Below are 24,563 nucleotides of genomic sequence, written 5' to 3' on the forward strand. Positions count from 1 at the left end.
CCTTTTCCATATCTGTGAATACAGGCTTGATAGGGGCTAAAAGAGAAGGAGGAGGTAGAGGAGGAGGGAAAAAGGAAAGAGGATCCAAGCTATCTCTAAAGGATGCCTTCTCCTTCTTCCCAGCAGCAGCTTCCAGCCCAGCTTAGCTCCTAACCCAGCCCTGGACCACAGAGCCAGTGCTAGGCTCCATCCTGGCCCCCATCCTCCACATCCCAGAGAGCCTCGCAGCTGCACAATAAAACACCACACACTCCAAGAAGTGCCAACATCTTATTTATTATTTTCTGTTCCATTTGTTTGCTTTCCATTGCAAGTGAAAAAATAATTTAAACCAATTATATGTACAGAGGCTTGGTTACTCTTCCCAAGAACTTCCAGAAAGACCTCAGCCTCTTAGATAGCAAAGAAGGGTCACCTTTAACATTCGTACAAAACTCCACCTAGAAAAGTCTCATGTGTAGAAAGGTTGTCTTTATTACGAGCATCACATTTTGGGGACAGGAAGGGAGGCCAGAGTGGGAGGCGGGGGACAGTGTGCAGGGTAGGGCTCCACACACATCAGCCCAGCAGTCGGTCACCCTGGGTGGGGCAGCTGCAGTTGAGGAGGTTCAGGTGATCTGCAGTGGGGTCTCCAACATCTCCATGAGGAAGGTGTCAATGGGGGTGTCCCCAATGAGCTTGAAGAAGAAGAGGTGCTCCAGGCATTTCAAGCCGATGGAGCGCAGAGCCGGGAGGCGCAGCAGCAGCTTGGCAAACCTGAAGGGAAGCCAAGGGGCATTGTGACTAGGGAATGGCAAGAGGCACCTGCACCTGGCTGCGGTGGTAGAGACTGACCGACGGGTCTCCACCAAGCTGCCGTAGAGATGTCTAGAAGCAGAGATAAGGAGTTGGAGGATTGCAACCCAAAGGGCTTCTACAAACTTCGGAAACCAGCTAAAGGGCTGGTTCATATTAAAGAAGAACCAGGGTCCCACAGCATGTTGGCAGTCTTGAGTTCTGTGACATGTTTCAGAAGAGCCCTCACACCACATCGACCGTGGAACTGTACGGCTGATGTGGCCTGCCTTGTCAGCCATGCCCCTGCATCCCTTGGAGCCTTCCAAGATTAGTGTGAGCCCTTGGAACCAGGCATGGCACAAGAGGTGTGCTGTTCTTGGGACAGCTATCACCACTAGATGAACACATGTTCCGACATGCCACATACCAGGCATGACCACAAACCCTGCCCTGCTCCCAGGAGACCTCGCTTTTTTCCCACAGTCTAGCTGGTTTTAGGCTGTGTGATCTCAATCTACTTCCAAAACCATGTTTGAGCTTTCAATTGGCCAGTAGCTACTAATTATATGACTCGCTTCCTCCTCTGAGCTTTAGCCAGTCTGTTTGGGATATATATCATACATGGATCTCACATGCTCACACACCCGAGATTCACATATGAGCTAGTCCCACTACTCTCACGCACGCTCACAACCCTTACATCTACTCTCACCCCCCCCCCATTGTGTTTTGAGTGTGAAATGTCTCCCATAGGCTCATGTATTTAACCTGTTGGTCCCTCACTGGCAGCGCTATGTAGAAAGGTTGTGGAACTTTTAGGACGGGGAGCCTCACAACAAGAAATGAGTCTCTAGGGGAGGGGCGGGTAAGAGGGGGCATATAGCCTGGCCCCACTTCATGTTTGCTCTCTGTGACCTGAGGGTGGTACAATGTAACCAGCTTCCTCCTGCTCCTGCCAGTAGGCTTCTCTGCCTACCTTGTCTACTCCACCGTGATAGACAGTATCTCTAGGAAACTGTAAGCCAAGAGAAGTTCTTTTCCCCAAGTTGCTTTTGCCAGAGCATTTTATCGCAGCAACAAAAAAGACACCCCCCCCAGCATGGACTTGTGCCTACCCTCACTTACACGTGCATACACACATCACATAGGCATATGCACACTTGGGCTGCCATGCATGCACAATCTCACATACGTGGGTGTGCAAACATCCTTCCTCTCTCATGCACACATGCTTTAACATTTGCCCATACATTCTATAATGGGGGGTATTCACTGTGAGTCCAGGGAAAGGCAGAAGTGGCATGGGAAGAGTTCGTGTGGCATCTGCACCGTCCATTCCATCCCTTGATTTGAAGCGTTCTTTGATTGGATTATGTGACTTGAATTTTTCATTTCAAGGAGAAGTTTTGAATTGGAGTTTTGGTGTTCCTTGGAAAGGTGCATCCTTCTATATCCATGTCACATGATATTTCAAACCACAGCACCGAGGCTGAGGAAATAGTTTTATCAGTAAACCCCTTACCATACAAGCTCAAAGACCTGAGTTTGATAGCCAGTACTCACATAAAAAAGGACCCTGACTCACAAACTAGAAAGATTGGCTTCTGGCCTCTACATGCACATGTGTGCACATCTGGATACAAAGACACACCTATATGAGCATACACCCAAATAAGACAAAAATAATCAATATAAGAAAAACAAATTGGCACCATCTGAAAAACTTCAGGGAAGGCAGGGATCACTCTTAGCTCCATGAAAAAAAAATTCAAGATATAGCCACTGTCGACACAAACTTCGGAACTCTTGATGATAAAATGCCATGTCCCCTGCAGCAAAGGGAAAGTGTGTCAAGAAGGAGGCTGCCCTCCTACTCAACTCCCCTGACAAAGAGCTTGCCTTTGTAGTGCAAGGCTAGACTGAGATTAGGCCTGGCATCCTGGAGGGCTGTCATTATTCTCCCAGTCACTAGGAACTAAGGCCCGAGCTCATGAAATGCACACATGCATCAACCGACGCAGTCACTGCATCCTGGCTGGTGTGTCGGCAGCAAGGTAGCCTTTGAAGGTGCTTCTTGCATGTGCATGATGTGTGTAAGTTCTGCACTCTGCTGCAGTTTCTGCTTCCAACTTTCCTGAAGACCTTAAGCCCCATGAGGTGCACTGCTCGATCCTGTCCACAAAGTGGCAGCACTCCACCACAGTGACAAGTGCCCTGGCAGGGAAGTGCCAGCATGCAAGTCAGAAGTCCGAGGTGACCAGCCTGTGTAAGGTTAGTTACCTGCCTCACAAGCCAAGTGACTCCCCTTGTGCACCTGCCAAACCACCTATGAGCTCAGACAGATGTCACCCCTTGTTCAAGGTACACTGGACAAGCCCAGGACACACAGGGGACACAGCCTCTAACCCTTTCCCGAACTCCCAGTTGAGAGTCGTCTTCTCTCTTAGCATGCAGAACAGTGGTTCTCAGCCTGATTGTCGCAACCCCTACATATCTGATAATTACCTTAAGATTCATAACAGTATGGGTTGGGGGGGGGTCACCACAACATAAAGAACTGTCGTTAAAGGATCACAGCATTAGGAAGGTTGAGAAGCACTGACCTAGAGGTAGCTAGGCCCTTGGCAGTCTCTTCCAAGAAAAACACCAGTTCTAAAATTTTAAAAGTGATATCTAGAAACAACTTAGATGCCAGTCACAGGGCAATGACTAAGCAATTGAAAATACAATCACATTGCAAAAATATAACAAAACTATGGAAAGTATTTTTTCCTTTCAATAATCTGATAAAAATCCGTAGAATGGCCAAAGGAGGAAACCAAGGTGATGAAAGACACAATCTCATATCTGTAGATACAACTTCTATGCACAAACACATGGAACCACACAGACACTGGAACCACATGGACACATGGGACCACACGGACACTGGAACAACACGGACACATGGAACCACACGGACACTGGAACCACACGGACACTGGAACCACACGGACACTAGAACCACACGGACACTGGAACCACATGGACACTGGAACAAAGCAAACCCAGAATATTTACAATAGATTTTTATTACCTGATTCTAACAACTATTTCCTCTAATGAAGCAGACATTGCTGTTTTAATTGGGAAGAAAGAGAATCAGATTATTCTGGGATGTGCTTTTGTTCTTAATGATTAATAGCAGGACCCAGAATTAGTCCCAGAAAAAACACAGCTTGGAGAACAGCAGGTCTAGTAGTATCTGGGGCTGGAAGCTTTGGTGTGTGTTGGGGGTATACACTTAATCCTGAAGACAAAACTAATGCAGTCTCTCGCAGTCTTCTGTTTTGTTTGTTTTCTATGAGACGAGGATCACAGTTTCCCATTTTAATCATTAGCAGAAAGGGAAAATTCTCTGCTTACCATACTTTGTAAGAAACTTTTAAAAGGTTTGCTTAGAGCAAGGTCACATAGGTGAAAGCCTGGGACCAGCAGCTCTCGGAGCCTGTCCTCTGTACTGCATGACAGTCACTGTGGGGCAGAGACTGTGAGAGCAATGCTGTCACTTCAGAGACTCGGGTTCGGATCTCACCTCCACTAGTGACCGGTTCTGCGATTTCAATTAAGTGACGTGTCCTTTCTGAGTCTGTTACTTGGTAGAAAGGAGACCACATTCCCATGTCAACCCATTTCTTTCCTTGTTCATCTAATATTTAAGGATATGTACAGAGTCCCCCTCCCCATCTGAGGAAGACATGTCCCAGTGCCCTGGGCGCATTCCTGAAACTGAAGACACAACCAAGTATATCCACAGATAGACACAGAAACTGTGCACATATATACATGTGTAGCAATGAAAAATTAAACTTATAAATTAGAAACAGTAAGAGATAAACAACAGAAACAAATTATAACCATCAAAGTAGCACGTTGTAACAAAAACCACTGAAAGGTAATGAATTCACTTCTAGAACTTCCCATTTAATGTTTTCAAACTCTGACTGCTGGTAACAAAACAGTGAAAAGCAAACCCACAGGCTGATGGGGCAAGATGCTGTTCTAGCTGCAGCATGAACGCTAGGGTTGTGAGTGTCGACATGGACAGACAGGACCTTAACCTCTCCTGAGCCTTCATTTCATCGTGCTGGTGTAAGCATGGTCGGTCTACAGAGCCCCTGCTGCACGGGAGGCGCTCAGTCAATGGGATGAGAAGTTGCCTGGCCGTTAACGTGGTCATTCTCTTATCACTCTCTCACCTGCCTGGTTGTTCCGGATACTTCTGCTTGGTGTAGGCCTCGAGCGTGGCATAAACCTTCTCTCGAAGAGTCTCCACCTCAGAGGGGTTGGACAAACCCTTGGCATCTGCAGAGAGCAATAGGTTTAACTTTGGTCAATGCCTCAGCCGGACACTCCTCCAGACAGTGTCCCTGTCGTACTGGCCACCTCCCCTAGCGTTAGGAAAGACACATGAACTCAAGCATGGGGACAGCTGGGAAGGAAGCAGATCACCTGTGCTGGACAGCTGTCCTTTCTGGGCATAATCTCCCTAACGAACGCTCAGCTTTACGGACTTTCAACTGTTGATAGTGAAACAAACCCTCTGCTGAAAAGTGACGTTCACACGTGTACCGGATGCTTTCTACATACTGAGTGTGACTGTGTGGCAAGACGGGGCATGAACACGAAACCCATCCATGGCCTGCGGCAGAGTTACCCTAATCCTGGAGCTAAAGGGTGCCCGTGTAGCACATGCTACTTCAGAAGACTGGACACACACAGCAACATTTGATGAAGTTGGTCGCTTCCTCCTCTTGAAAGATTTTGCATCTGGACCTTCAGGATGCCACTCCCTTCCCAGGGACCACACACTAGGCTCCTTTGACAATTATTTCTCCCACCAGCTTGTGAAATTCTCAGTCTTCAGCCCTTTGCTCTGCAGTCCTTGCTCACAACTGATCTCTCCTCAGGCTTGTGGCTGCCTCCCAGTGCAGCCAGAGGTAGGCAGCTTTTATACATATACATATACATACATACATACATACATACATCATACATACATCTTTGGTCCTGATTTCCCCTGTGAAGCCTCTTCACTGAGATGTCTACTGTCCATCTCCACGTTCATTGTTCAAAGACAAAATATTTGTTCTAACCCACTCACCCTTAGAACTTGCTTCCCCTGGAGTTTTACCCGTGTCAAATGAATGGAAATTCCATTTCTACAGTTGTTCTGGGAAATGAAACACCCCTGAGACACATTTGACTTCTGTCTTTCCTCCACACCCTACGTCTAATCCACCAGCAGATCCCAGAGACTTTACCTAGAGATATACCCAGACTCTGACCACGTTTTACCTCCTCCTTCTCGTCTTCTCCAGCTGCCCTCCCCACCCCACACACACACCTAATGAGACTCCACACCCAGTTAAAATGCTTTCAGGATGGCTCTGGAGAGGGAAGGTGGTAAAGAGGAGGCTCTCCACTCTGATGGGTTCTGGGCTCAAGCTGCTCTGTCTCAACTGAGCTTGGAAATATGGCGGTGGGTATGGGTAATAACATCAGAGCCCTGGAGGTTCACCTTGAGAAAGGAACGAGACACACACACACACACACACACACACACACACCAGTGCCATGGCCGGAGTCACACAGAAATCACCTGGGTTAAAGAGCACAATGGCCCGCAGGCACCCGAGCTCTGACTTATCCATCTGCATGTCTTTCATCTTGGAAACCAGCTCTGTGAGGACTCTGTTCATGAGAGGCAAGGGCAGGGAAACAGAGAAGCATGAGTTCCAGGCCAAGGACCAACAAAACAAATCCAGCCACTGCTCGTGATGGACCTGCTCAGGTTCTAGACACTGCTGAAGGTATGGTATTGGGGTGCAAGAATGAAGACGATGGAGCCCCTCATCCTAAGGAACATACAGTGTGGAGAAGAAACTGGTGTGGAAACTACCAGTTTCATGGAAAAGTCCAGTGAATGAATGAGTTCAAGAGTTCTCCAGGCAGGAAGCAATAACCTCCCAGTAGGGAATAGAAAGGCATCTCGAACGAGTTGGAAACACAGCAGGAAAAGCCAGCCCACAACACTGTACATGTAGAAGAACCTGAAGAAGGCAGCATGGGTCCAAGGGCAAGTATGCCCAGGAACCATTAAAGTGCTTGAGAGCATCAAGGGAAAAGATGGAGAAGAGACAGATTGTAAGGTGAGCATGTATGTCTCCCAAAGAGACCACTTATGGGGGTGGGGGGCCTGGATACTGGAACTCAGTTGACTATTTTCTTCTCTTTACCAGAAGCCCATTCTTTCAGCTTCAAGTCACCAATCTACTTATTACTTTATTTATTGTTTACATTATATATACTTTATGTTGTATTGATATTACTCTTTACTTTATTAAAATGCACTTTAGTATATTTAAGGGAGAGAGTCTCTGTCATCCATGGTGTCACTTTGTGCCTGAGCTCGCTTCTGCTATAGCCTAGAGATCTGGGATCCAGAGAGAAAGAGTCCAGAAAAAAAAAAAAAAGCCCAACATAGCAGTCCTCTTGAAGATGCATCCTAGACCCTTTCTCCATCCCTGGCCCCTGGGATGTGTTGTTCCCCTTCTTCACCTGCGATTTACTAGGTGATGTCAATGGTCCACCCAAGTCAAAAGCACGAGTGTCGCCCTTTCATCTGTCAGGCAATGATGCTGGTCTATTTTATTACAATCTCCTTTGCCCAAACCCCTCCCTCTCCATCTCCAGATTTATATTTTCATGTGTTTAATCATCTCTGGAAACTGGGCTCACATTTATAGTTCCAGCATTCAGGAGACTGAAGCAGGAGTATTATCACAAGCTTAAACCCAGTCCGAGCTATAGAATGAGACACTGTCTCAGTACAAAAGCAAAATGGTTTTGATATAGTCATATGCACCTGTTTGGCTTGTCTGTTGTACATCAGCATTACATAGAGGGAGAGGAAGAAAGAATAAAAAGAGAGAGAAGTGTGTGTATACGCAATGTGCATATACACACTGTGTGCAAATACTGGAAACCGAGGGGAATCACAACCTGTCAAAGATGGAGCCAACACCAGCACTGTGAGCACTGCTCCTGTGGACATGGAGGCCTGTGGCCAGCAGGATGCCATCTTGGACAGATACCGAGCGGTGGGAGAAAGAGGCGATCAGCAATTCATTCCACCCTGCAAGTGTAGAGAGGAGACCTTGTGGGGAAATCGGCCACACGCCTGCCTCCTTGGTAGTCAGCAATGCATGGATTATCATCCCATGTAAAGGAAGCAGAACTGAAAATCCCGGGAGGGGGAGGCTAAGACACAGCTCAGGGTGACACATGTAATTAGTGACAAAAGAAAGGCCAGGGCCAGAGTTTCCTGATGTCGCGGCTCCGCACAAACCCCTGCAGCTTCTTAGATGCAGACTAGAGTGACAGCTCGAGAACGGGGACTCTTTTTGTCACCGTTGCCAACAAATGTGAATTGAAGCTCTGCCAGACAACAGTCACTGTTAGCTGAATGACGGAGACAGTGACTGTACCTCATCGTCTCCGTCCCAGGACCTGACAACCTACTTGTGTTTTTTTGGTGCCGTCTATAGCAACAGCACAGTATGTTGCTTTCAGGGGACGCTCAGCGATCGCTCATCATCTAACAGGGATGCGCGAGTGGACCGGTTCCCAGTGCTCCGCCGGTCCTCATGAGATCTCCCTGATGGCTCAGTGACAACGAGGAGCTACGGCAGATGTCAACAGACTGCAGTGTCTCAGATATGGGCGACAAGCTCGCAGCACAAAGACGCTCGAGGTGGAGGAAGCCTTGAGCCCCAGGTAACAGGCCTAGGCAGAAATTTCTAGCTTGCTCTCTCTCTCTCTCTATCTTGGATGTGTGTGTATGTATGTGTGCATATGTGTGTATGTGTGTGTGCATATGCATGTGTGTATGTGTGCATGTGTGTATGTATGTGTGCACATGTATGTGTGTGTCTGTGTGTGCATATGCATGTGTGTATGTGTGCATGTGTGTGTATGTATGTGTGCACATGTGTGTGTCTGTGTGTGCATATGCATGTGTGTATGTGTGCACATGTGTGTGTGTCTGTGTGTATGTATGTGTGCACATGTGTGTGTCTGTGTGTGCATATGCATGTGTGTATGTGTGCACATGTGTGTGTCTGTGTGTCTGTGTGTGTGCATATGCATGTGTGTATGTGTGCATGTGTGGAGGACACTTAGCATTCCTACTCCATCCCTCTTCTCCCTTACTCTCAAGACACAGGGCCCCTCGGTGAACGCTCAGATTGCTGTTTCAGCTAAGCTGACTGGACAGCAAGCCCTGGAAATCCTCCCATCTCCGTGCCACTCCTAACCCCTAGAGCTTGGGTGACAGGCACATGCAACCTCAGTCAACTTCCCTCTTCGCACATGTGTTGGGGAGCCTGCCTCGGTTCCTTACGATTGCACAGCATGACCTTTTACACACCATCCATGCCATCTCTCCAAGCCCTTCCGCCCCAAATCTCAGGCTTTCTTACTTCACCTGTGAGGTGGGAATATCTCCATTTGCCAGTCTTATAGCATGTAAGATGAGCTTCAAATTATCTTCAATAAAGATATTTATAAATCTTTGAAGTTAAATGTAAAGTATAAAACTACAGAAATTTTTGTATGGGAGAAAAGCCCATGAATGAAGCTTCATTTGGGAATGGAAGTCCTAAGGGAGGACCATTTAAATTTGCAGGTCTGCAAAGGACATAAAAGAAGGGCTGGACATAGTGGCACACACCTTTAATCTCGGTGCTGGAGAGGCAGAGGTAGGTGGATCTCTGTGAGTCCAGTCTGGTCTCCAATAGTGAGATCATGAGAAACAACAATTGTAAGCTGCTCCTTTCCGGGTTCCACGGGTCATTTCAAAATAGTAGCCCTGGGGATTGTCTCAGGGCAAGACGAACCCCAATGTCTTACCTGCCCGGAGCAGAATGACCTGGTCCTCCAAGGTGAGATCTGAGAAGTGGGGGATGCGTTTGGCCCACTCAACAAGGGTGAAAAGCTGCTTGTCGGCAGCATGGCATATGTTAGTAACAGGATCATTCGTCTGAAAAAGGAACGGGTTTCTGTGAGGTCCTGGGACTCTAAATACCCCTCTGTGACGTCCAGTCCCAGCCAGGAAAGGGAGGCTGGATGGGATCCGACATACCGAGTTCTCCATGTTCATGTCACCATAGGATTCTGTCTTTGGTTCCACAGCAAGCTCAGCTTCTAGAATCCTCTCCACGGGCATGTCTTCGTGGCCACTGTTGGCACATTCGGCCTCGCTCTCAGCTCGCTCCCGGCTCCTCTGCCTTTCTTCCTGCACAGCTGGCATGTGGCAAGACCAACGGAGGTTACAGAGGGCCAAGGACCAGTGTGGGACCGTTACAGAGCTAAAGTTTCTCCTGTATAATATGAGACTCATCATGGTATTGAACCAGGGTCACCGTAATGCTGACAGATGGAACGAAGCCAGCAAAGCTGTTTCCTTGTGAGGGTAGGGGTGAGTCTTTAGTCAAATCAATCGTTTCCATTGCGTTACAACGACAATCTCCCTGTCTTGGCTTCTTTAAGGTCCAATCCCACCCTTCTTCAAAGGAGCTCCCATCTCCTTGCTATCTCCATTGTGTCCATCATCCTTCCTATTCTGCTGCCTCTGGTGAGCTGTGAGCATGCAATGGTTAAGGAGCAAGCCCATTACTGTAAAACCTCCCCTTGTCAGATTCTATGCATCAGCCCTGGCATTCACGTCCCATTAGGTAGGCCCCCTGTGCACCAGCTTGAACACAACATCACCTGATCCGACTTGTCAGGGAAGATCTTCAGGGAGCCGGCTGTGGGGATTTAGTAAGTGAAGGGGAGGAAGGATGTCACCTAGAAGACATTTCAGAATGTGCACTGATTTCATGGGTGGGGGAGGGCACATAGGCAGAGGTGTAGGCTGGAGTTACTTCTGCATTCCCCAAACTTGGGGTTTTCAGTAAAGTTCACGCTAGCTCTCAGAATGCTCGGTCCACATATTAGGGTACCAGGCAGACCCCACACCCCACACTGCCCTTCCAAGGGGAAGAGTTGCTGTTGGGTTCCTTTCTGTCTACAAGGCTGCTGTTTCCAGCTTAGTCCCAGCAGCGACGAGCAGAATTCGACATTGGAAGATGGTTTGTATCCCCCAAAGGAACGAATTCTAATCTAACTTGGTTTAGCACCTTCCCAAGCAGCCTCTCCTCCAGGTCTCTCCCTCACTGCTTCCTGCCCATAGGCTAAGGAGCCTTTATCCTCTGAGAATATGACGAGCTACGAAGGCTATCTGAAGGACCGGATCTGCGGTGCTGCACGCTGAGGCTCTCTTGTGAACAATGAGACGGATGACTCAAGACCAGAGAAGAGATCTAAAAACCACCACCAATAATCCCTACCAGGTAGCAATGTTAATTATGGCCCAGAGAAACAAGAAGAGGAGAGGAGGGAAGGAGAAAAGGAAGAAAGGAAAGAGACAAGAAAACAAGGAAGTGAGAAGAAAGAATTGAAACAGAACAGAGAGGAGAAAGAAGGCGAGAGAAGAGCAAACATGACTCAGGGCCAAAGACACCACTGCCACATGCATGCAGATGCCCTCAGATCTGTCACTCAGCCTCCTCCCAAGCTGTGGTCTCCCTGTCCATGGGGCTGAAATTGCAGGGGTTGCCTGAGATGGATTTGTGGGGATTACCAAAACAATGTAAAATTTCCCATAGAATATCTATTTCTTCTTTCCCTGTGTCTCCCTGCCCTGGGGGCTCGTGTCTCTCCCACAGTCTCCCTGCCCGGTCCCTTCCTCTCTCTCTGCTTCCCTTTCTTTCTCATTGAGTCTGTTCAGTGACAACCTGCGGGAACTACAGTGCATATTTTTCTCTCAGTCGGATTTTCTGGCTGAAGTTGAATGCTCTTGCACTTATCTTTAAGAAATCAATACATTCCTAGTTGTCCTGATTTTTAAAGACAGAAACAAACGGAGTCACGTTCTTTTTGTAATCGTCAATCAACTTTTCAAACGGTCTTGTAACACTCGAGGAAAAACCCTGAAGCTTCACAAAAAGCCTGGGCTTAGGGAAACTGGGTTCCACTTCTCATTTGCCATTAATAGGGTAAGAACTGGCTACTCTTGCCTCCGGTTAGTACTATAAACCACACTGCTATAGTTGAAGCAGCGCATTGTTGTGGGAGACTATGCTGCGTGACAGATACCCTCAGCTTCTGCTACAGCGTGCATCGGAGAACCCAGGACCCTAGCTCATCTCCAGCTTCACCCATCCACGTAGTCAACAGCTGCTGATTATTTTCAGGTTCTCCAGCAGTCAACATAAATGGAGGATTTTCCGAATCAGAAGCTGTATTTCACATTCAATACTTTATATAGGTTACAATATCTCATTCAGCCCCTTCCAATAACAGGAACTGGATAACCTGTCTGAAGTCAAAAGCTAGGAAGTGCTGATGGCAGCCTAGGGACCCAAGCCGGCTAGCTTCAGAGCCCACTTGAAGACCTTCTGCACTGCCTCCAGGACACCAGGGCGCCCGGACTAGCAGGACAAAAGGGTGTCTATACCATATATAGCCTTGAAACAGCAAGGATTTTTTCTTTCATTTCTCTTAGTGAGATCTGGATGTTTTGGTGGGGAATGGCTTGACACAGCCATCATGTTCACACTGGTGTCTCCGCTGAGGAAAGCCACAGAGGGGCAAGGGTGGATGCAGGGAGGCAGTTTGGGTTGCCATTTGGCTCTCGTGGTCTTTTCCTCATCTGTGAACTGGTTCCTGTTGGTTGGGTGATTCCAAAAGGTACCCTTCTCCTGTCACATTTCCTTGTTGGTGGCATCAGCTCTAAGCATGGGCTTCATTGGTTCTTCTGGCAGACTTCCTCAACCCCATAACAAGAGGTGTTGAGCAAACCACTCAGTGAGTCGCTCTACCTGCAAGAGGAGGCCATCCTTCCTGCCCAACCACCGAGAATCCCCAGGAACAGCGGGCACCTGCACAAAGCCCTCTAGTTGATTAACTGCCCATTTCAATTCATTTGCGTTACCTAGCAGGATGACTTTCCATCTTTTAAAGCAGGAACACCAACGAGGAAAGAGCACTTTCAGATTTGTTACACTCTGACACAAGGAGAGCCCACTAACTCACACTATAAATTAAAAGTTGAAACCGTTTAAATGCCCAGTGACATTCTCCGGAACTGAGAAGGCCAGTTCTTCAGACCTGTAAATGCCAATAATCCACCAAGACCGAGGGATATGCCAACATAAAAGGATTATAGCTGACTGGGCTTATAAATCCTAGAGGACAGTGGCAAACCTGCCCTTTCCCCTCGAGTGAGACGAAGATTGGAGCAGGAAGCCAGCTCCACCTTGAAGGTCAGTCTGATGCTCCCTGGTGCCACAGAGAACAAGGCCTCTAACACCTCCGAGACCTGCTGCCCTCTTACTGGAAGGAAAACGGAGAGGGCCCAGTGTGGGTACCCGTCTTTGGGCTCCCAGAGGAGAGAGATGACAGAGGGAGAGATGTCTCCTGCACTCTGAGCTCTGGAGGTAAGCCTTGAGAGTCCCTACACTCATCTTAACCTCCACATCAAACCTCTCCCTCCCAGTGTCCAGCGCAGCCCAGCTCTTCCCTGTTCTTCTGTCTTCATAGCTCTCAGCACACAACCTGCTTTCCTGGAGTAGAGAGAAACAGCGGGGCACCTCACCTTCCCTCTTCATGCCCATGACCAGGCACTTCTGGTAACGGCAGTACTGGCAGCGGTTGCGCTGACGCTTGTCGATGAGGCAGTCTTTGTTATCCCGACAGGTGTAGATGAGGTCTTTCCTTATGGTTCTTTTGAAGAAGCCTTTGCAGCCTTCGCAGCTGTACACACCATAGTGCTTGCCTGGTTCCAAGAGAATATTCCATAGACTCAGGTTTCTTACAGCAAAGAAGCCCGTGGCTACCCACTAAGGAGACAGCTATAGCCCCTAAGCACCAATAATGACTCCCAAAGAATGCACCACAGGACCCAAAGTTAGCATAAATAACCATTTTTTTTTGTCCCAGACAGCGTCATTAGAAAATGCCTGACCTCAGATTTTGTTGACATTTATTTTATCAAAGCAACTCTTGGATTTGGATAAGGAAATGCCCCACCTCAGCTCAATATTAATATTTGAGTGTACATAACAAATAAAAATCTGTTTAATTGCCATGTATTAGTATCCAGCAGGGGAAGAACCTTGGCTTAATTTATATTACTCAAAATTGAAGCCCAAGGTCTCAGGAAGCCACTAAAACTTATTATCTTGTGCCATAAACTGTGAACATCCTGAGCTACTGCCTTTGGTGTAAATGCTATACAATCCTTACAGCGTAGCATCATACCCAAGCTTGGGGAGAACATACATTACTGTTAAACAGTAATTTTGCTTCATCTAGAATAATTGGTTGCATGCGTCACTGTCTCTGGGATCTATAGTTATGCCTGGCCAGAATGGCTAATTTCTGTCAAGAGAGCTGCCTGCCACCCCTGTCTCCATACAGATACTGTGAGTCAATCACAGTGCTTACGCTAAGGCAGTGGTTCTCAACCAGTGAATCACGACCCCTTTGGGAGGGGTCAAATGACTCTTTCATGGGGGATAGCAGATATTCTGCATATCAGGTACCTGATCGCTCATAACAGCAGCAAAATTACAGTCATAAAGGAGCAATGAAATAATTTTATGGTTGGGGGATCACCACACATGAGGAACTGTAATAAAGGGTGGCAGCATTAGGAAAATTGAGCACCACTGCTTTAAGGGAAGTCTCTATGCTGTATACTAGGCAGCAATGGTCACGTGGATGGAGTCACAGAACTTGAAATGTAGCAAAGTGGATTGCTTAAAACACTTTTAGGTCAGATTCTAGAATACAAAATTGGTTCCATGTAGTCACAGACCCAGCTATCTAATTCTGTTTTATTTCTGTTGATGCTAAAATGCATGGGAAGTCCGTGGGAACTTGCAAATGTCACTTCATGCACTCTAGAGCCTCCCTGTCAGTGGAGATCATCCTATGAGGTGCCGGCGCAAGACAGCCTGCCTGCTAATTCGCTGTGTTGAATTCACTGGCTATACTAATTTTTGGAATTCACAGCAATGATAAATATGGACCTTCATCTTGGCCCCAAATAACTTAATAGTTTCATCTCTGGAATATTCTAGAAGCAGGACCCTAATTTGACCATAGTCATCCCATGACTTTACTACACACAAAGGGACCTATACCACCTTCCATTAAAACAACCAAAACGAAGAAAATGCTTTGTTGGGCTGTGACTGACACTCTGTCATGGCTACAGTCATGTCTTTATGATTTGAAAATGAGTTGTAAAAGCAGTCAAATGTTGGTCATGAAGTTGAGGAAGTCTGAGGTACTGGTAGCTTTCAACGTTACAGCCTGATGTAGTAACTGAGAAGATGGAGACACATTCAGTCAGCCCTCATGACCTGCTATAGACAGGCATGCTTTGTCTTCTCATTATTTTAATAGGAGAAGACTGTGTAAGCCAGGCTCACTTCAAACTCACAATCCCCCTGCCCACACACTGAGTGCTTGAGTGCTGGTCTTACAATCAGGAACCCAGCACACACGTCATTCTTGTTCTCAAACTCAAATGTGTTAAAAAAAAAAAACTGATGGAGGAAGAAGTTGGAACAGAAAGAATGGAGAGGAAGGGGAAAAAGCAATTTTGGTAAAATGGAAGAGCACAAGCCAGTGGAAACACATTCATGTCCATAACGGCATGCTAAAAAAGAAAGATCTAGCATGTTGTGAAAGGATAAAACATCATAGGCTAAACATTTAAGAGTTTCTCTTTCATGGGGATATTATGGAAATTTTTTATTGGTTTTATAATTATGTATTTGGGACACTCAATGATTATAGAAATAATTTTTTAAAAAATTAAAGGAAATTTAGCATGGGATATTTGATCATCACTTAACATCTCAATCCCAAACATGCACACTATTGTGTTGCTCCAGAGAGTAGTCTCTGAAACATTTCCACTGAAGCCAATCTTTCAAGACAGAAAATGTGTTTTAGAATCATCAAGACTACAGGCTTTGGACCCCATGAACAATATCTATAGCTCCACCCCCAGCCCCACTGAACCACTGTAAAGGGTCTTTTCATTTCACTGGGTGCTGTATATACATGGAGCAGAGGAGGGAACCCTTCTCTGGAACTCCATCTCAGGGGATCCATACCTGAGGATCTGTCCCCACAGATGGCACAGATGTGTTTCACCAGAGACCCGGGGCTGGTGGATGGGTAGTTCATGTTTCCAATCCCAGGCAGACCTGGTAAGGGCTTGATGTCCTCAGAGCTGCTGACACTGTTGACCACATTTAGCTGCAAGAGATGCAAGCAAAAACATAGAATAAGACATAGGCAGGGCAAGCCCAATCCCCCAAGCCTCTTGCAAGGAGAGAGCACTTAGCTCCATTTCAAGAAGTAACTTTCAAGTATAGAGTTTCCCAACTGCTCGTCTGTGACATGAATATAAAGCCATGGGACAGGTGCACAAGATGAACGAATTCATTTCTAGAAGCTAAAGCGTTACCGGAGCAACATACCATACCTCTGTTGAGCTGGTGGTGTGTCTTCCCTTGACTCATGTGTTCCACTTGAGCTAAACTGTACTGCACACATAGACGATGTCAGCTGTGCGATTTTAAATTTTTTATCAACTACCAACAGCAAATTCAGCAGGGCACCAGGAGGAGCTATGGCCCTTGGGCAAGACATGCAGATGCTAAAAGCCAAGTCTTCTCTTCCTACCCTAAAATGCAAATCCACTCACTAGTCAATCACCGGACATTCCCCAGGGCTCTGAGACAAAGACCACTAGTTTAGGTTCATGAAAAAAATGGAAGAGAAGGGCAGATGCTTGACTCATCTCTGTGAACTCACTGGAGATGCTAGCTCCAATGCTTTGTCTCCGCAATGCCTGGTAAGCCCCTTTCTCCACCCCACCCATCACAGCATGGAGCTGGTACTTATGGATGTCTGAGTAGGTCAGCTTGACTTTCCTGGTCCCCATTCCTTGTCAAAGTTGAATATTTCCTCCCCACTTATGCTGGGGCCCTTAAGGTGTCCAAGAAGTTGGAGCTCAGTGTCTGTCATCATCAGAGAAAACAAGTTGAACCAATCTGAGGCAGTCATCCAGTCAGAAACAGCCTGTGGCTACCCAGCAGCATTCTCAACAGGACCAAGAAAGACATATAACCTAGAAGGTCTGTTTCTTCGTCCTCAAAAAATGTTTGGTTTCCTCAAGGAATCAGAATATGCACAATTATGAACCCGTATTACAGGGGCTCAGTCAGGAAAGTACTTCCTGTGCAGTGTGAGTGCCTGAGTCAAAGCTATAGATTTTTTTAAAGTTAAAATATGGTGGCATGCACTCAGAAACCCAGGGCTTGGGAAGTGAAGACACGTGGATCCCTGGGACTCTCTGGAGGGCTGACCTAGGCAAAGCAGCAGGTTCCGGGCCAATGAAAGATCAGGCTCAAAAGAAGAAAAAAAGGGAGGAAGAGGCTGAGGAAGAGGAGGAGGCAGAGAGGAGAAGGAAAGAAGAAAGCAAAAACAAAGAGACAGATGTGAATAACAACTGAAGTTGTCCCGTGGCCTCCATAGGCAAGCTCACACATGTGTGCATCTTCAAACATTCACGCGCGCGCGCACACACACACACACACACACAATGCACAGGCAACTGGAAGGAAGGGAGGTGGTGCAAGTCTGCATATGCGAACCTGCTAAAAACATCAGGAAAATATCTGAGGGCTGACACAGGGTCCACGGACTTCCTGTCATCTCCATGAAAGTTTAATTATGTTGTCTAACCATGTAACTAGAAGTCCAAATTGAACCAGAGGTGCGATTTCTCTCCTATTCTGGGACTTCGGTGGAGAAAGAAAGACTAGTAAAACATAGCTGATAATAGCGTCAAGTTAGGTTCCTTTTAAAACCACTAGCTTTTCAATTCACCAAGCAAATATTTATTGAGCGTGGGAGACAGACAGAAGCCCTGGGTTAAAGGTTGTGAATATTTTATTAATTTTTATGATGGATGAAAATGTGTGATGGAAGAATTCTTTCCCACTTTTTATGAGAGGTTAAAGCCAGGCTATCTGGAGCCCACGCCCAGTATTTCACCCTGCGTCTGTGTAGTGCAGACATGTTCCACACCTGGGAACTTTGAGAGAAAATGATGCCCATGGTTGGTGTCTGGAGGTTCTCACATGGTGAGTCTGAGGATTGATCTTGCAGTGGGACTTTTACTACTTCACTCATGACACAGATGTACCTTAACAGGTTTTAAAAAAATCGCTAACATGGGCAGTGATAGCACAGACCTTTAATCCTCGCACCGGAGAGGGAGAGGCAGAGGTAGGTGGATCTCTTTGAGGTCAAGGCCAGCCTGGTCTACAGAAAAATTTCTGGGACAGCCAGAATTACACAAAGAAACCCTGCCTCAAAAAAAAAATATTCAGCGGTTAAGAGCACTAGCTGCTCTTCCAGAGGACCTGGGCTTAATTTTTTACACCCACATGGCAGCTCAGAATTGTCTGGAGCTCCAGTTGAAGGGGATCTGACACCCTCACATAGACACACATGCAGGCAAAATGCCAATGTACATAAAATAAAAATAAACCATTTTTTAAAAAATTAAAAAGAAGAACCACTGGCATGGTATGAATCAGGACACTGTGAGCTCTAGGCTTTTCCTAAGTGCCCCAAGGACATAGCAATTAACACTTGGACCCATATAAATGGAAGCCATTACATCAGATGAGCCCAAAGAGTGAGCCTTATGGCTGGTCACAGCTCTGTCCTCACATCCTCAGGTGGACAAGAAAGATCATCATCTCAAGAAGACATCACTACCCCTCCGCCTCCCACCTCATCCCCTAGCTCTGCAGCTGCACCCTGCAGTAACCACAGAAGGGAAATCAATGCATTGACCATCTCTGGAAGCCAGATCAATGCTAACTACTACTGAAAGTCCTCACGACAACCCAAAGAGGCCTTCCTGTTTTATTCCGTGTAGGGTTGAGGGGGTACACACGTGTGAGCTATTCAGGTGTGTACGCCTGTGCGTATGCAGAGGCCAGAGAAGATGTTGAGTGTCCGCTTCCATTATTCACCTTTATTCTTTTGAGACAGGGTCGCTTGCTCAGCCTGGAGCTTGGCTGGTGGCAAGCAGGCAACAGCAATCTTCCTTCCTCCAACCCACACAAGGCTGGGATTACAGGCACATGGGCAACCATATCTAGGTTTGTATGTGGGTCTCGGGATTTGAACTCAGGTCTTCATGTTTGTACATCCTGTGCTCTCACTCACTGAACCATCTCTATAGCGCCCTATTTCTTATATGAAGACAATAACCTTGCCGTGGGTTTTTCTTTTATATTCATTCAGTAACATTGTGGAGGTTCCGCCAGCAAGAAGATGCAGGTACGGCCTCCAGGAATTGCTGAATAAAATTGGGCGGGATAGTTGAGGAAGGAAAAATTATGTTCTGCGAGATCAGGGAACACTTCCTGAAGGTGACAGCCCTTGGGATAAAACCTGCCCCCAAATTGGTAGCAGGTGGGTGGGCTGATGATGGGTAAAAGGTGAAGACTTTGAATGAGGCCTGAAGGGAAACCCAAGAACCTGTGTGGCAACTGTGCCCACGGGGTAGATGTGGGTGGTAGATGAGGTTGAGCAATGGGCAGGGACAGATTCTTGGAGGCTCAGTGGCCTGTCTGGGGAGATGGAATTAGAGGCCATTAGAAATTTTGAGCAGAGGGATTATGGCTTTCAAAATCAGCCTCAGTGAAGCAGGGGGTGCAATAGACAGGAAGGATGGGAAAAGACATACTTAGGTACCTCACAAGGCTAATCACCTGGAGCTAGGTGCCCGGGGGCCTGGATCCTGGTCATTCATCTTTCTTCCTCCATTGTGTACTTGGCTGGGGCTGGCAGGAGGCATGGGGTCCTCACGTGCCCTTGCAGTTTCCTGTCCTTGCAGAAAGCCACGGAGGAGCAGGACAGTTTTACACATTCTCTCCCCATTCTGAGTCAGCAGCCTCTTTCCCACTTCTCATGAGTTCCAATGGTGGTGGGACAAAGGGGTCAGGAAAAGTGAGTTGATGTCCTCTCCTCCATTCACCCTCTGACTGGCTTGGCATTTGTGTGGGCTGACACAATGGTGCAGGGTATGGAAGGCAGCTGTTGTCAATACAGACCTATTAGCTGGCTGGCCCCCGAGTCCCTGAACCTTAGCTGTCTCGTCCCATTAGAAGCAGCCCAGCTGAAACAGGCACTTTAGATCTGAAATTCAGCAGGCGGTCTGACCTGCCACTACATGCAGGCTGGCTGCGTCCTCAGAATGAGACAGGAGCACACTGGCTCGTCTCACTTATGCAGATTTGGCCAGTGGCCGATGCTTTTTGAATACCTTTGGAGCCATTTCAGAACATCGGCTCCACTTCTGGGCTGCCTTCAGCCTCAGTTACTCCATCCAGACCAGGCTCAGGGTTCTGATCCTATTGCGGGGTGTAGAACCCACCTCTACTCTTGTGGTGGGTCTGGCCTCACTCTTTCTCACTGGAGATCTTGACCAGGTCCTATCAGAATTTGTTTTCCTCATCTCTGGACTAGATCAGTGCTTTTCAAATGGTGTGTGTGTGTGTGTGTGTGTGTGTGTGTGTGTGTGTCCTAGACATGAAAAAGTTGAGTTTACTTATCTTCTGAACATGCTTCACCAAATCTGAACTCTCTCTCTTTCTCAAGTGAGGGTTTCTCTTTTACTTTGGAGCCTGCCATGGAACTCACTCTGTAGACCAGCCTGTTCTCAAACTTACAGAGATCCACCTGTCTCTGCCTTCCGAATGCTGAGATTAAAGGCATGCATCACCACTGCCTGGCTCTGATTTGTTGCTTGAGACAGAATCTCACTCTGCATCCCAAGCTAGCTCTGAAATAATCCTCCTGCCTCTGCCTCCCAAGCGCTGGTATTACAGGTGAGCACCACTATACTCAGCTAACCGAGTCTTTTTTTAATCGACACGTATAGTAGGTTTCCAAATACAATTTTGTTTGAAGATTTTATAGGTCGGTTTCTTTTTATCATCAGATTGGATGCTCTCTAAGTCTATTCCAACTATAATATTTGCAGTTTTATGAAAATATTTTCTATAAAAATGTAAATATTTGACAGAGTAAGAACTCAGTTGTCAATAAAGTACCAAGCCCCTCCCCCCCCACAAATCAATAGGGATAGCACCCAGGTCAGGCAGCAGAGGCCAGTGGGGAGAGAAGAGGGAGACACCAAATATTTGTGGGACCTTTTCATAGTCTGTCCAACAGATTTATGCTGACAAATATACAGCACTTTGCACACACACATGAGCACACACATGAACACGCACATGAACACGCACATGAGCACACACATGAACACACACATGGGCACACACATGAACACGCACATGAGCACACACATGAACACGCACATGTGCACACACATGAGCACACACATGAACACGCACATGAACACACATAAACACACATGAGCACACACATGAACACACACATGAGCACACACATGAACACGCACATGAACACACATGAACACACATGAACACACATGAGCACACATATGAACACACACATGAACACGCACATGAGCACACACATGAACACGCATACAATGAGATCTGTAGCCTAGATAACTACGTGAAAAGTGTCCGGGTGCCCTCTCAGATCTAGATCTGGTATCTAAAAATTGCTCACTCTACCAAGATGCTCCCAAAAGGGACTGAATCATATAGGTATACATATATATAATTCGTATATGTAATTCACATCTATTCAATGTGCATATAATTCAAATGTATATAATTCATATGTAACATATGTGTATATAATCCATGGGTATATGATTTATGTATGTGCATGTGTATATATATAATTTATATAGGTGTGTATAATTCATATATGTGTGTATATATATATAAATCATATATTTGTGTGTGTGATTCAGACGTGTATATGAATCATGTGTATGTTCTCTAGACCCTTTCAGCAACACAGTGTGCCTGAGTCAGGGATCAGTTTGTAATGTATGTATATATATATATATATATATATATATATATAGTATGGATGATAAATATATCATGATGATGATGATGATGATAATAATAATAATAATAATAATGTCCTCTGGTTGCCACAGGGCATTACAGACCTCAAGAAGCATTTTCAAATCTGTATCTCCTTTGCATTCATTAAACTCTTTTTAGGAAAACCAGGACAAGCATTTGTGCCCCACACAGAGAAAATGAAACTTAAACAGAAGGGAGCTAAAGTCGCTTGTGAAAGGTCACACAGTCCTTTTCGGATCCTTGCCAGCTCAGTTCTCCTCGGTCCCCAAGATCGAAAACCCAGAGTGCACTCAGAGGAGTTCCAAGAGCATAATAACAGAGCAGCGTGGGAGACCCTGTCTGCTTTCCCACACCAAGCACTTCCTCCCCGCGAGATTCCCGAATTATACTCACAGGTCACAGAAAAGAGCATGCTTCAGTGGCGAGCTCCCACAGACTCAGTGCTGAGCAGAGAAGACGGGACGTAGGAACAAGCCCTAGCTAAGGCTCCAGAGCCTAAGTCTCCGCAGCTAACATCGAGACCTTTTGAGGGTGTCACCTGGTTAACTGGGCAAAGTTCTGCTGCGTGTGGCCCTGGAGCCCGAGCCCAGAGCGAGGCTTGCTGTCTGAGGCTGCTTCACCAGCACTTGGCAAGCTTAATATAGCTTCCAAAGCCAAACTTGGCCCGGCCTCTGCACACAGCCCAGTTGGCCAGGACCAAAGCTCTCAGCTGACCTTTCAACCCCGATCCCTCTGTACAGGCATATGGTCCAGGAATAGCGGCCCTGACACACAGCTCTGAAGATGAATTTATTGGCCAGATTTGGCTTAATTAGAAGTGTTCATTACTAAAAAGTGTGATTACTAAAAGCAGCCTCGGAGAAACAGTGCTGCCTGCTCCCTACCCACAGGTCCTGCCACTCTCCCAACAGACACTGGTTTATATTTCTTCATATATGTCACAGATTGGGTGATTATTATTTAAGGTTATCTTGTTTATTCCTTAGGGTTTTGTCTGTTTTGAATGTTCAGCCACATTTGTAGCTTCTTACCCCCAAACCAGGGTGGAGTCAAATAACACACAGGCACTGTAGGCCCTCACAGTTCTTACCTACATATGCATTTATTTATGAACTTACTGATTGTGTGTGTGTGTGTGTGTGTGTGTGTGTGTGTGTGTGTAGACAAAAGTCAGCCTCAGACAGTATTCCTCAGTAGCTATCTACCTAGTGTCTTGAGACAGGGTGTGTCACTGGGGCCTGGAGTTCACTGGTGTGTCTAGACTGGTTGGCCACTGAGACCCAGGGACCCACCCACCTTTGCCTCTGTAGTGTTTGAGATTATAAGCACATGACCACACCCAGTATTATATGTGGGTTCTGGGGATCAAATCAAGGTCCTCATCCTTTACCAACAGTGCTATCTTCCAGTCCTGTTCTTGTATCTTTGAAACAGGTTTTCATTCTGTAGCCCAAGCTGGCCTTGAACTCACTACATAGCTTCCCAGGCCTTGAACTCATCATATAGCTTCCCAGGCTGGCCTTGAACTTATAGCTATCTTTCTGCTTCAAGCCGCCAAGAATTAGGGTTACAGATATGAACCACTATGACTCATTTATTTAAATGAATGGCAATGGCCTTTGCAAAACCCAGTTTTCACCTTTAAACTGCAATGTATCTCTCTAAAGACCAGAACAAACCCTTTCTCCCATAAGTTGCTTTTGTCAGGGACAACAAACTACCACGCTATCTCTGTAACTATTCTCCTCCCTTGAATGTGTTTGTAGAAAAGAAAGTGAATAAACAAATCACACTCATTCTGAAAGGCAGGAAATGGCACACATATCCCACATTCTGACTGCCCCCCACAACATCTCTGAGGCCCTAGCACTGATGATCCAGCAATACACAGGTCCCTTCTCCGCTCCTCTTGAGTTTTGCTCTTGCACGTGCAGTTCACCCAAATGCTATGGTTTCTCTGCGTGATGTAGCAAGTACCTCCTGTACAAGATTTCTTGGGTGTTGGGGTAAAGGGGCATAAGAGATTCTCTCATGTGATTATGAAGATGGGCCAGTGCCAGGATCTGCGAGCTAAGTCAGCAAATGAACTCCAGGAATAGTGATGGTACAGTGTGAAGACCAGCAAGCTGAAGGCCCAGGAAGACCCAATGTTTCAGTTCAAGACCAAAGGCAGAAATCCCGGACCAGAGAGACGGCTCAGGGGATGAGGACCGGCTGTATAAGCATGAGTTTGGATCCCGACGCTCAGATGAAAGCCAGATGTGGGTTGTGTAACTGGATCCCCAGTGCTAGGGACGGAGATGGACAAGTCCTAAGAACCACTGGTCAGCCAGTCTAGCTAAGAGATTACACAGCAGGCTCAGTGGAAGACCCTGTCTAAAAAAGGAAGGCTGAAAATGATCGAGAAAGAAACGTAAAGCTGACTTCTGGCCCTTACACTTGCCCATCCACAGGAATGAGCACACATGCGCAAGCACACATACGCACTGCCTTACTCAGTTGAAGGGCTATAAACCATCAGGAAGAAGAGTTTTATCCTACTCATTTGGATTGTCA

At 46.6% G+C, this 24,563-nt stretch overlaps 1 protein-coding gene across 2 annotated transcripts in view; it reads right to left on the reverse strand.

Moving 5' to 3' along the window:
• Positions 1-269: 269 nt before the first annotated feature.
• Positions 270-24,563, reverse strand: part of Rxrg (retinoid X receptor gamma) — a 42,190-nt gene continuing 17,896 nt past the window's right edge. The window contains exons 1-9 of one of the 2 annotated variants that reach the window (XM_041662681.1): positions 22,401-22,616; positions 16,056-16,200; positions 13,520-13,699; positions 9,962-10,122; positions 9,730-9,859; positions 7,822-7,954; positions 6,419-6,510; positions 5,016-5,121; positions 270-756 (exon numbers count right to left, since the gene is read on the reverse strand). In XM_041662681.1, coding sequence (XP_041518615.1) covers positions 609-756; positions 5,016-5,121; positions 6,419-6,510; positions 7,822-7,954; positions 9,730-9,859; positions 9,962-10,122; positions 13,520-13,699; positions 16,056-16,128 — 1,023 coding nt within the window. In that variant the 5' untranslated portion in view covers positions 16,129-16,200; positions 22,401-22,616 and the 3' untranslated portion in view covers positions 270-608. Of the gene's footprint in view, positions 757-5,015; positions 5,122-6,418; positions 6,511-7,821; positions 7,955-9,729; positions 9,860-9,961; positions 10,123-13,519; positions 13,700-16,055; positions 16,201-22,400; positions 22,617-24,563 lie in introns of those variants that run through there. The other variant, XM_041662680.1, reaches the window with a different exon arrangement.

Source organism: Microtus oregoni, unplaced genomic scaffold, assembly GCF_018167655.1.
Source record: "Microtus oregoni isolate MIOR12 unplaced genomic scaffold, Mior012 000013F_ref0000133, whole genome shotgun sequence".
NCBI lineage: Eukaryota > Metazoa > Chordata > Mammalia > Rodentia > Cricetidae > Microtus > Microtus oregoni.